The sequence below is a fragment of the Anomaloglossus baeobatrachus genome, chromosome 3 (assembly GCF_048569485.1).
Source record: "Anomaloglossus baeobatrachus isolate aAnoBae1 chromosome 3, aAnoBae1.hap1, whole genome shotgun sequence".
NCBI classification, from domain to species: domain Eukaryota; kingdom Metazoa; phylum Chordata; class Amphibia; order Anura; family Aromobatidae; genus Anomaloglossus; species Anomaloglossus baeobatrachus.
Genome location: NC_134355.1, coordinates 141,274,986 through 141,288,896, shown reverse-complemented (window position 1 = coordinate 141,288,896; position 13,911 = coordinate 141,274,986). Strand labels below are relative to the sequence as shown.

The 13,911-nt window shown below is 39.2% G+C and overlaps 1 protein-coding gene across 1 annotated transcript in view; it reads right to left on the bottom strand.

Moving 5' to 3' along the window:
* Positions 1–296: 296 nt before the first annotated feature.
* The window catches only part of LOC142295074 (proton-coupled folate transporter-like), a 541,653-nt gene continuing 528,038 nt past the window's right edge, over positions 297–13,911 (bottom strand). The window contains exon 7 of the mRNA XM_075338144.1: positions 297–609. Coding sequence (XP_075194259.1) covers positions 555–609 — 55 coding nt within the window. The 3' untranslated portion in view covers positions 297–554. The remainder of the gene's footprint in view (positions 610–13,911) is intronic.

Below are 13,911 nucleotides of genomic sequence, written 5' to 3'. Positions count from 1 at the left end.
CCGGCCGCTGTGTGACGTCGCTGTGACGATGAACATCCCTCCCCCTTCAGGAAGAGGATGTTTGCCGCCCACAGCGAGGTCGTTCGGGAGGTAAGTACGTGTGACGTGGGTTACTGACTTTGTGCGACACGGGCAACAAATTGCCAGTGCCGCACAAACAATGGGATCGCACGATTAATTGCAGCGTGTAAAGCAGGCTTCACATAGCATAACTAAACATACAAATAAAACCCAAATTGAGGTAATCCATAAAGTTTTTATTTATTAATTATTTTACACTACTTTCAAGATCTTATACATCAAAAGGCATAAAGTCATTATATTAGTTACATAGTTAACACATTTAAATGTACCTAGTATTATTTTTATACTTTTAAACCCTTTGGTTTTCTTTGATTGCAATCATTCCATATGCTCACATGCCGCTGTGCCCAGCAGAATATTAATAACATGTTAAAATGATTCAAGTACTAAGCAGAGAAACAAAATGTAATGATTTGTAATGAAACAATATTTTTTTGTGGTCCTTTATATACTAATCTTTTGCCTGCCAATTATTCTTCATTGATGATCACCTTAGGGAGTTCAGTGGGTATTTCACTGATCCACCTTCAGAAAAAGAAATAATAGGAAATGTGTTATTCAGATAATTACACATATAAAGCACAGAACAGTTTAATAGAGGAAGGAACATTCCTTAAAAGTAGTAATCTGCCTTTTTAACAATAACACATTTTACATTGTTTTGAAATGAGTTTTATTTATTTCATTATATTGAATGCCTCTTTATTGCATATTGCACTTATGTGATAGTCTTAACGCCTTCATTCCCAAGCTTATTTCACCTTCATGCCATTTTTTTCTATTCTGACCAGTATCAAGTTATGAGGTTATAGCTCTGGAAAGTGTCAACAAATCCCAGTGATTCTGACATTTTTCCATGACATTTTGAACTTCATAATAGTGGTAAATTTAAAACAATATTTTTTTCACTTATTTGTAAAAATATTGGAAATTTGGTGAAAATTTGAAAAAATTTTTAATTTTTAAATTTTCAATTTGTATCCTCTTAATCCAGAGAGATGCTGAATGTAAAAAAAAATAGGTAATAAATAACATTTCCCCCATGTCTATTTTACATCAGCACAATTTTTGAACATTATTTTTTTGGTTAGAAAGAAGAGTTAAAAGTTTATCGATAAGTTCACCTTTGTCTAACAATTTACCAAACCAATTTTTTTACGGACCACATCATTTTGAAGTGACATTGAGAGGCCTAGGTGACAGAAAATACCCAAAAGTGACACCATTCTATAAATTGCACCCCTCAAAGTACTTAAAACCACCTCAAAGAATATCATTTACCCTTTATATCCTTCACAGGAACAAAATGAAGATTTTACTTTTTCCCACAATAATGTTACTTTAGCCCCAAATTTAGCATTTTCTCAAGGGTAATGAGAAAATGCACCATACAATTTGGTGTACAATTTCTCCGAAGTACACTGATATGCCATGTGTGGGGGAAATCTACTGGTTGGGCATACAGTAAGGCTCTGGAGGGAAAGAGCACCATTTGAACTTTAAGGTGTGAGTTCCACTTGCGTACGACTCATGCAAATTTTGCATCAGTATCACCCGGCATGGCCACACACTCTCTGGGTACGAGCGCCTCAACTTCGTCAACTTGTAAGTTCATAACCTTCTTTTTTGTTCTTTATTTCATTATTATATGTGACACTTGACTCTGCAAACAGTTAAATTCCATATCTACCTTTTTTCAGCTTTGCCTGGCTTCCCTCTCAGAATAATAAGCTTCCTTATATCTGGTGATAAATTTGGTTTTGTCTTTGCCATGTTTAATCAGAAAAACACACAACCCCCCAAAAAAATTAGGCAAAATTAGACTACCCATGAAAAAATATTCAAAACATTTGGCCCAGCTAATGTGGAAAACCAACATATAAAAAAATAAAACAATGTCAAACACAATTTTCATCCTTCGAGCTGACAACCATCTGTTTCTGGTTTAATAAAATCACCAGTAAAATGGCATCACAAAAACCTGACAGAAGTAATCATACTTTAAAAAAGAAGCAAAAGTCTTGGTTGCCACTGTATATGAAAAATTTAGGGTATCTATCCCCACAGCCAAAGGTTCTGAATGACCTGAAACAATGCATTTCTGCATTTTTGAAAGGTGGCGTATATACCCAAGGATATGCTGGCATGCGTATCAACAGATTTGCACTTCCGCTAAGGCCGGGGCCCCACAAGGGACTACTGCCATCCTCGCATGACACTCAGCTCACGTTGGCAGCACAGCGGGAGCCGAGTGTCATGCGAGTGTCACTGTGACTGAGGTCCGATCGTGCGAGCGGACCACAGCTGCGAGGGGCGGGCCGGCTTTGAGGAGGGGCGGGCCGGTGCTGCAGAGGGGAGGGCCGATGATGAGGAGGGGAGGGAGGGATTTAGCTCCCTCTCTCCTCCGTTGCCGGCTATTGCCATTCTCGCACTGCACTCGTAGTACACCGGTGTACTGCAAGTGCAGTGAAATTTTTCTCTCGCCCCATAGACTTCGATGGGTGCGAGAGAAACAAGGACCGCATTGCAGCAGCAGCATGCTGCGACTGTTATCTCGGTCTGATTAGGGATGAGAAAATAATCGCTCATGGGTGCTGGTACATAGGCTAATATTGGTCCGAGTGGAATGCTATGTTTTATCGTACTCCACTCACTCCAATTTTCATGTCGTATGGCTTAGGCCTAAAACATCTGATTTCTATTGGTGAAATTTGTAGTGTACAGATAAAACTTAGACAACTAGTGTGTCTTTTCACATTAAAAAAAAGTTTATGTTCTTTCACTTATGAATACAGTTGCTATCATTTCACACCATCCTTTTTTATGTATCCTGTGATATTAACTTAATTCAGAATTACTGTTAAAAATACAGTTAAAGGAGTATTCCTATTTTCAACAACATATCTCAGTAGGTAGTAGGTGTAATAATAATATTTGTTGTGTCTCTTACCTCATGTGCAGGGCAATGCAGCATAGGTATCCATGGTTGCGTCCGCTCATACAGTGAAAGTTAGTGACTTAGTTGCTTGTCATCATTACTATGCATACTTAAGCTGCTGTAATATCTTGCACATAAGGTAAGTGACCTAGCTAATGAAGAAAATCATACTACATTTCTAATTGGAAGTATTTGCTAATATTCCACCATTATTTACAGAAGACATCTTATATACAGTCATATGAAAAAGTTTGGCACCCCTATTAATGTTAACCTTTTTTCTTTATAACAATTTGGGTTTTTTGCAACAGCTATTTCAGTTTCATATATCTAATAAATGATGGACTCAGTAATGTTTCTGAATTGAAATGAGGTTTATTGTACTAACAGAAAATGTGCAATCTGCATTTAAACTAAATTTGACAGGTGCATAAGTATAAGCACCCTTATCAATTTCTTGTTTTGAACACTCCTGACTACTTTTTGCTGACTTACTGAAGCACTAAAATGGTTTTGTATCCTCAATGAGCTTTGAACTTCATAGGCAGGTGTATCCAATCATGAGAAAAGGTATTTAAGGTGGCCACTTGCAAGTAGTTCTCCTATTTGAATCTCCTATAAAGAGTGGCATCGTGGGCTCCTCAAAACAACTCTCAAATGATCTGAAAACAAACATTATTCAACATAGTTGTTCAGGGGAAGGATACAAAAAGTTGTCTCAGAGATTTAAACTGTCAGTTTCCACTGTGATGAACATAGTAAGGAAATGGAAGAACACAGGTACAGTTCTTGTTAAGCCCAGAAGTGGCAGGCCAAGAAAAATATCAGAAAGGCAGAGAAGAAGAATGGTGAGAACAGTCAAGGACAATCCACAGACCACCTTCAAAGACCTGCAGCATCATCTTGCTTCAGATGGTGTCATTGTGCATCAGTCAACAATACAGCGCACTTTGCACAAGGAGAAACTGTATGGGAGAGTGATGCGAAAGAAGCCGTTTCTGCAAGCACGCCACAAACAGAGTCGCCTGAGGTATGCAAAAGCACATTTGGACAAGCCAGTTACATTTTGGAAGAAGGTCCTGTGGACTGATGAAACAAAGATTGAGTTGTTTGGTCATACAAAAAGGCGTTATGCATGGAGGCAAAAAAACACGGCATTCCAAGAAAAGCACTTGCTACCCACAGTAAAATTTGGTGGAAGTTCCATCATGTTTTGGGGCTGTGTGGCCAATACCGGCACCGGGAATCTTGTTAAAGTTGAGGGTTGCATGGATTCAACTCACTATCAGCAGATTCTTGACAATAATGTGCAAGAATCAGTGACGAAGTTGAAGTTACGCAGGGGATGGATATTTCCGCAAGACAATGATCCAAAGCACCGCTCCAAATCTACTCAGGCATTCATGCAGATGAACAATTACAATGTTCTGGAATGGCCATCCCAGTCCCCAGACCTGAATATCATTGAACATCTGTGGGATGATTTGAAGCGTGCTGTCCATGCTCGGCGACTATCAAACTTAACTGAACTGGAATTGTTTTGTAAACAGGAATGGTCAAAAATACCTTCATCCAAGATCCAGGAACTCATTAAAAGCTACAGAAAGCAACTAGAGGCTGTTATTTTTGCAAAAAGAGGATCTACAAAATATTAATGTCACTTTTACGTTGAGGTGCCCATACTTATGCACATGTCAAATTTAGTTTAAATGCAGATTGCACATTTTCTGTTAGTACAATAAACCTCATTTCAATTCAGACATATTACTGAGTCCATTAGCTATTAGATATATGAAACTGAAATAGCTGTTGCAAAAACCCAAATTGTTATGAAGAAAAAAGGTTACCATTAATAGGGGTGCCCAAACTTTTTCATATGACTGTATAGAATAATATGAACAATAGCATATTATAGCAATGTAAATCCTACAAGATGTAAGGAGATTTTTATATCAGTCTGTTGGGCTCTATAGTACAATAGTATTTGAAACTCAAAACAAAGAATGGGTCCTTAGAGAGATAAAATGATTTACCATTTTCTTTTTCTGTTTAGTTTTGTTTTACAAGTACTGATGCAAAACAAAGACCAATGTACTGTTATGTGAATGTAGCCTGAATGTAAAAAGAGATATTTTCGTTAAAAAAACTCTAATGCTTTATTAGTTTTGTCAGCCTGATCTCTTAAAATCATGTCGAATAATAAGCAATGAAATAATAAATTATATTTTGATGATTGTATTAAGTTTAGATTAGAGATATAAAACCATTAAAATCGTACTATAAATATCTATATACAATGGAAGGTGCTTCAATATAAATATTTTCCATACAAGTATGTCTGTAATGATACTTAGCAATGCGGCTTGTGTTAATCTTCTGAGGTCATCACCCCGCTGTATTATTTCATGCTAATTGGACATGGGCTCCAAACTTATCCAGATAAACTTTTGAACTGTGACCCTTTGTATAGGCTTCATTTTCTTTTCAGTTTATCACACAAGAATTTACCTTATTTTTTTACCACATTTTTTTTTAATTTTAGTTTATATTTATTTACATTATAAGTATATTTTGAATTTCTACCATATGCAGACTCTTAAAAAAATAATGATCGGAGGCACGGAAAGCAAAACCTTAAAATGAAAAAAAATAAAGTTGTATGCATATCTCAAACATTTTTCTCATATCCACACAATATGCCTTATGTGTATAAATGAAGAGCCCTTGCTAGTTTTCAGAAATCCTACTGACATTAATGGAAAAGTAAGTAAAAGCAAAAATCAGAAATCTGTCCATATCGAATGTTACAAGATGAGGGCCTAGTCTGAATAGCTGAATAGAGGTGCATGTATCAGAAATAGATTTTGCGTCTATTAGACATTTATGGAGTATCCCGTGGACAAGTTTGGGATATAAATAACCCTTTAAGACAAAAGTTTAATGTTAATTTATTTTAGATACAAAAGAATTGGGATACAACTCTTAAGGCTGGGGCCACTCGAGCGCATGGCATCTGATGCGAGTGCGTTGGATGCAATATGCTTATGACCTTCGGCCCCTGCTGTACTGCAATCGTAATCTGAGAGTCATGCCACTGTGATCTGATCACAACTGCAGAGGAGAGGGTGGGTACAGTGGTGGAGAAGGAGGGATTAATTTCCCTATCTCCTCCATTGCCAGCTGATGCGATTATCGCACTGCACTCTGGTGTCATCCATCTGCAGTGCGATGTTTCACTCACACCCATAGACTTGTATGGGTGCAAGTGAATTCAGATCGGAATCCACCCACAGCATGCTGGGACTGTTTTCTCAGTCCAATTAGGGCTGAGAAAATAATTACTTATGGGAATGGCCCCATAACATGGGTCCGAGCGGAATGACATTTTTTTTATTGCATTCCATTTTACTCGCTGTGTATCCTAGCCCTAATAAATGAATTCAGCTTTTTCATTCTGTCCCAATGTCAGAAAAGTACAACACTTAGCAATGCTTCAAAAAAATTCATGAAGAGATAACTCACAGAATAAAGAGCTCACTGAATTAATATATGGTACTATAATAGGCTGACACCATTGTAATAAGTTTGTTTGTGAAATTTCTTCTGCACAGAGTGAGAAGCAGGCTGACAGTGAGGAGATGATTCCACTTGCTTCTCGCATCGGTATCAGCCGGTACGGCCTGACGCTCTCTGGACAGGAGCGCCTCAGCTGCATGGAAATACAGTACAGACCAAAAGTTTGGACACACCTTCTCATTCAAAGAGTTTTCCTTATTTTCATGACTCTAAAAATTGTAGATTCACATTGAAGGAATCAAAACTATGAATGAAAACATGTGGAATGAAATACTTAAAGTGTGAAACAACTGAAAATATGTCTTATATTCTAGGTTCTTCAAAGTAGCCACCTTTTGCTTTGATTACTACTTTGCACACTCTTGGCATTCTCTTGATGAGCTTCAAGAGGTAGTTACTGTAAATGGTTTTCCAACAGTCTTGAAGGAGTTCCCAGAAATGCTTAGCACTGGTTGGCCCTTTTGCCTTCACTCTGCAGTCCAGCTCACCCCAAACCATCTCGATTGGGTTCAGGTCTGGTGACTGTGGAGGCCAGGTCATCTAGCGTAGCACCCGATCACTCTCCTTCTTAGTCAAAAAGCCCTTACACAGCCTGGAGGTGTGTTTGGGGTCATTGTCCTGTTGAAAAATAAATGATGGTCCAACTAAATGCAAACCGGATGGAATAGCATGCCGCTGCAAGATGCTGTGGTAGCCATGCATGTTTAGTATGCCTTCAATTTTGAAAAAATCCCCAACAGTGTCACCAGCAAAGCACCCCCACACCATCACACCTCCTCCTCCATGCTTCACGGTGGGAACCAGGCATGTAGAGTCCATTCGTTCACCTTTTCTACAAAGACATGGTGGTTGGATCCAAAGATCTCAAATGTGGACTCATCAGACCAAAGCACAGATTTCCACTGGTCTAATGTCCATTCCTTGTGTTCTTTAGCCCAAACAAGTCTCTTCTGCTTGTTGCCTGTCCTTAGCAGCGGTTTCCTAGCAGCTATTTTACCATGAAGGCCTGCTGCACAAAGTCTGCTCTTAATAGTTGTTCTAGAGATGAGAAGGTGTGTCCAAACTTTTGGTCTGTACTGTACATGCAGCTGATCAGCTCCTGTAGGGAGAGTGTGTGGCGTTCCGAGTGATGCGATGCGATACTCGCACAGCGACAGTCAAAGTTCAGTTAACAGAACCTTCGATGACGTCATAGCCATGTGACCAGTCAGAAAGCCAATGTCTGTACAACAGTCACACCAGATTGGTCACATGGCTATGACGTCATGGAAAGTCCTTTAGGCAGTGGTGGTTACCCGGGGGTACAGCAATGATTGGACGCGGAAGCAGAAGCGGCCAGGAGACAGAGTCTGCAGGACGCATCGCGGGACCTGTAAGTATAATGGCAATGTTTATTATTAACTATTTTCTTTATTTTACAGCTCCCCCCCACCCCATCCCATAATTGTAAAGCCTGAGTTCGGTGTTTGGACGCAAATTTGCATTATCTCGATCCTGATCTTTACAAAACGTTCAGTTGAGGCTCCCAATCCCGAACATCGGGGGGTTCGCCCATCACTAGTTAGGAGTTAAAAAAGTGCTATAAATCTCAACCTTGAAAAATGTTTGGCAGATATTGATTAAATACTACTTTCCATTTATGCAGATCATGGTATATATTTGTACACACACACACACACACACAGACACACACGCACACACACGCACACACACAAACATTATAATAATATATATGTAGACCTTGAAAAAGTGAACCTTTTCCACATTTTTCACACCCAGAAATTACCCCATACACTTTTTCTGCCTAGTTTGAAGCTTTTTATGCCTTTCTGCTTCACGTCCTCTGTCCTGGCACCACTTCTGCTTTCATAGCGATCCCTTCCTCCTCAGAAAATGCTCTTTCCTTACTACATTCCCCATAATTCTTTGCGCTGCGCTGTAAGCCAGCAGTGAGCACAGACCTGTATCTCCGCCTACACCCCTCCCACACCTTCTCCAGAGTTACACACAGGCCAAGCACCCTGTCCTGTATAGGAATTACAAGAAAAATAAGTGATACAGAAAACACCATTAAACCAGCCCTGATAAAAAAGATAATTCTCTACTCCCCCTTGGTGACATAGATGATGGAATGTATACATGGGATGTATGGAGAGAGATCTGAATGTATTTATATGTTAAACGCAATACATCAAGGTGTATATAGATAAGAGGGTATACAGCAGTGAGTGCACAAGTGTATCCATCCTCTATTTATTGGGATGCAAGAGAGGACTGGATCTGCCAGGAGAGTTGGCAGCATAAAATCAAGTGAGGGCCACTAAATTCAGTCCCACCTACCTGTTTTACTAGACACACCCACTAATTAGTTTACAGAGCCCGGAACTGAGGGAGAATCTGATGAGACATCTCTGCAAGCCAGTGGATTCTCAGACAGAGATCATATGACCAGAGGAATAGCTCAGGTTACAGCAGGGTTTGGGAAAGTAAAATGTTTAACTATGGCAGTTAGTTTACATAAATGGGACATTTAAAGTAATGGACATCCCCTTTAGTCAATTAATAATGAGGTTGACTGAACTCATAAGCTTTGACATACCAAATAACTTTGTATCCATGTCCGTTCATACTGCGTTTTGATATTTTCCCTTTCCTATGATTTCAAATGCATTAGTTTTCCATTTTTTATATATTTTTTTGTCAGTATATGATTTTAATATAAATACAATACACTGGATGTGTTTAATTAGGAGTGATACTGGAGAAGCTAAAAAACAAAAAGAGGAATAAAAATTTTCCCCAAAAAAATTCTGAAAAATTCATAGAAACAAAGGGCAACAGTGTTTATCTGAACAGACCACAAAATCAAATGCATTCCCAGGATGCAGCAAAAGCCCTTAATAAAGATGGAGCAACAGGTGCAAATCACTGATGGAACAACCCCTCACACACTGCCACTCCATGGAGAGGGTGATTACTTAGTATTAAAATTGTAAAAAAGGACTTGTATAGGGCACTATTCACACATGTAGGTGCACAGTGTCTGGCTTACAGCCTATTAATGACACCCATACTATTATTTTCGACAGGCTGCCCAGCACTATATAAGTGAACCATACAGGATTTAGTGTAGGGACTCGCAAGACATGAGGACCCTTGACAATGGGTTGCGAGCATCCGTATTTTGCCCAAAATATCAACTAATACCTCATATATATAATATACTGTATATATTTTTTGCCCTTATATCTTTATACAGGATGCAGCCAGGCCCCTTAATGTAGGCCTTGTAAACTAGGGTATACATTCCTGTGTGATGCTTGTATATAGTGCTGGGCAGCCCGCCTAATCTAATAGTGTGGGTGTCATTAATAGGCTGTAAGCCAGACACTGTGCACCTACATGTGTGAATGGTGCGCTATACAAGCCATTTGTGTGCAATTTTATTACTAAGCAATCACCCCCTCCATGGAGTGGCAGTGTGTGAGTGGTTGCTCCATCAGTGTTTTGCACCTGTTGTCTCCATATTTAATAAGGGGTTTTTCTGCATCCTGTGAGTGCATTTGATTCTATAGCCTGGGCAATTACACACTGTTGCCTTTTGTTTCCATGAATGATACTGGAGAAGCTTTTTTATTTCTCCTGCCTGCTGATGTTTTGCATGACAGGTATACAGCATATCAGTGCACCTCTTATACCCTGGGATTATAGGAATTACAGTATATATACAGTATACACAGTATACAGTATATTCACATATACATGTAATAGTGACTGATGAGCCCAGAAAGATTTCTTTTTAGATTTACATTTTAAAGCAATATACACTATTAATTCCGAATTCTTTTTTTCAATCATATATTTAATTAAAGTTTAGCATAGAATCACGCTTAGTAATTCATGCTGCAAATGCGAAAGCTATGAGAGTTGTTCAAGAAAATGATTTTCTTTCAATAGAACCCTTATTCCATGAAAATTATGCTACAATTCCATTTTCACCCAAATGCACGAGCCAGGAAAAAGGGCTTTACAATAGCAAGTGGAAAATAAACCTTCATTCTCTGAAGCATATTTCCCAACATTTAACACCCAAATTGTGGGGCATTTTAATACACACTCCAGAAAACGTTCATTTATATGCAAATTTGTATAGCCCCCTACCTACGTATAGATCAGTTCATGAGAGTCGCACAGAAAAAAAAAAAAGAAAGAAAAGACTGGAAAAACAGATCTGTTGTGAGGTATAGCTGCTGCAAATTATTAGGAAAGGTATCGTAGCTTATATGTAGTCTGTCATCTCCAAAACTCCAATTAAACTGCTAATACAGTCATATACTTGGCTTGGCCTCTATATGTACTAAAGATTTACAACTTTTTAGAAAAACATTTTATTCAATATGTAAATCAGGGCTCCTCAGGACACATTACCCCTTAACTTGATTGACAGCACTCGACTGTCCGGAGAAAGTGATGTCTTAAATAAATCAAACTAAATAATCAATGCGCACTAACACTTTATGAGCCCATAGGGCATACACAGCATTAATGTTTCAACCAGGGATGCCATTGACTCAGAAATTTTTGGATATTTCCAAAAATATGCTGATCGGGGATTTCTTTGAGGTAATTTTTTGGTTGTATTTCCAAAAATAGGGCACCTTTTTTGGCAAGTCCATAAAAAATTGGAATGTCCATGATTTAGTTTGAAGAAACTTCTAAATATTTTTACTTTAATTATGATCATTCTACAGTTTACCGTGAAAGCAGCTTATGTTTTCATATTGGAATTAGTGACAGTAGGCATGTATCACTAATCATAAGGATTTATTATGGTTTTCAATGTGTCCGGAAAGATATTGTTTGTCGGAAAATTTTATTCTTATTCACTCTTAGGCTGTAGCGGCCGGTTGCTATTGTGACCGGTGTATCGGTGTAGTGAATGGCTGCTATAGTCAGTAATGTGTAAGGAGAGAGTTTTAACTAATATTTTGTGAGTGTTGTTGTGCTCCAGGGGTAACAGTGTACTTATGCGACTCAGTTAAGGGAGTACCCATGCTAATCGAGGGAGAGGAACGGTGCATGCAGAAATTGCCATAACAAAAGTGCACAGAGGAGCCCCGATTTACATATTTAGTTTTATAGGGGTTTACTGAACGAGTTTCCATTGGCGTTTTAGCAGTAACACACTCCCTTTAACACTAGAAGTCCCAGAGAGGGGTCATTTAACATTTCTACCATTGAAACCCTATGGAGCTCAAAATTCCTGGTACTTTTAGTGAAAATGGAGAACAAAATACAGTAAAAATTTACCAAAAGATACTCTCTTAGCAAAAGCAAGCCCTTTTATAAAGACTTTACTTGCATTGGCATATATTCCACATAATTATGTACTAAGCATATTTCCCAACTTTTGTATGCCATTTTAAGCAGATATCAATGTAGGTATACAATGATTAAAACCACATACTGGTAAAGTGAAAAACATTGACTGCACTGGTATACAGTGATTTTTAGTGCCAATGATGTCTGAACAGTTTTACATTTATGGTGCTGACTGAGAATATGACTTCAATCAGATAAGCGTGTGAGAGAGGAGTGATACTGCAGTCGGATGTGTGAGTGTGGAGTGTTACTGTGAACAGATGTGTGTGTGAGAGAGTGGAATAGAAGGTCCCTGGAGGGGATAACGGAAGGGGTCACATGGGATTGTGGCACCTAAATGAGGATGAGTTTTCTGGTTTAGGATCCCTAGTTAGTAAATCAATAATTGTCACAGTTTTATATCCCATTAGGTGTAATATCTGTGAGGTAATTCTGCTGGTCACTCAAGGGGGCTTGGACCTAGCCTTAGTAACAGTAGCTCGTGATCCTTGATTGGCTGAGTCATCTGACTGGACCTTGGTGCTGATTGGATGCTATTCTGGCAGCAAAGTAGACTATTTACATCCCCTTAAGAGTTTGGATCACCTCAGCAGCTGTTTAGCATCTGGAAGAGTCACACCCACCCGCCCGCGCCTTTGTGTATTTTCAGTTCATCTTTTTACGTCTGGTTTTATTGGGGGGATAAATTAACTCATGTTTTGGGTGTTTTTTGTAGGTATTTTGTTTAGTCAAGTCTTTGACTAAACTGATTGAGTTGTCTAATGTGTTTAATTTAATAAAGAGTATTTTAATGATACATAGGTAATCTTCAATAAAGCCTTACGGCCATCTCATGCTAAAGCATTGACTGTAGTCTTTATTATGGCTGTTTGGAGTTAAGTTCTTAAATGGGGTCTACAGTCCTATGCTATTGCAATCGGATGTATGTGTGAGAGTAGAGTGATACTGCAATCAGATGTGTGTGTGTGTGTGAGAGTGGGGTGATATTGGGACCCTATGTGTGCATGTGTGACAGTGAAGGGACACTGGGACCAGATGTGTGTGAGAAAGTAAAAGGACACTGGACCCGATTTCTGCGTGTGTGTGTGTGTGTGTCTGTGTGAGAGAGATAGTGGAGGGATGCTGGACCTGAACTGTGTGTGTGTGAGAGAGGGGAGGGATGCAGGCCCAAAATGTGTGTGTGTGTGTGTGTGTGTGTGTGTGTGTATGTGTGTGTGTGAAAGAGAGAGTGGAGGAATACTGGACCTGATCCGTGTGTTTGTGTGAGACCAGTGGGACACTGGATATTGTGTGTAACAATAAGACCTGACAGCGGCGCAGATCCCTGTGGGAGAGCACATCTACTATCGGCACTTGCCAGCTGTTGTTGTTTGAGGTCTGATGAGTGCGATTTCGATTTTTTTTTTTTGGGGGGGGCAGTTCACACGCTGGGAGCTTGTGGAAGGTGAGTGTACAGCTCCTTCCGCAGATTGCTGGTGCTGTGTGGTAGCTGCTGTGGTCGATTTTGGGTCAGTGGGGCAGTGTGGCATGGTGTCATGGGGACTTGCAGCATGGGTGTTGTGAGGCACAAGGTCACCTGCACTGCTGATGCATTGTCGCTGCTGCAGCGGTTGGCGCACATTGCCGCACTTCTTAGGCATAGATTAGGGACCCACTCAGAGGATCGCCATGACGTGGCAGTGGGTTTCATACAGTCTGTTCATATTGTTAAACTAAGAACCTCATGTTCTAGTATTTAATTTTTGCCTATCAGCATTAGATCACAATATGATTTTGGGATGTGAGATTAATTTCTTTTTCTTCCAATTTTGCTATAAATGAGATGGGAGAATTATTTAGTTATTGTCCACTGGTGGCTTGTTGATTATATTTGCCGTACCAACAACTATTTTTTTCCATTGTAGGCTATGACACTTTTGTCCAATGATCTT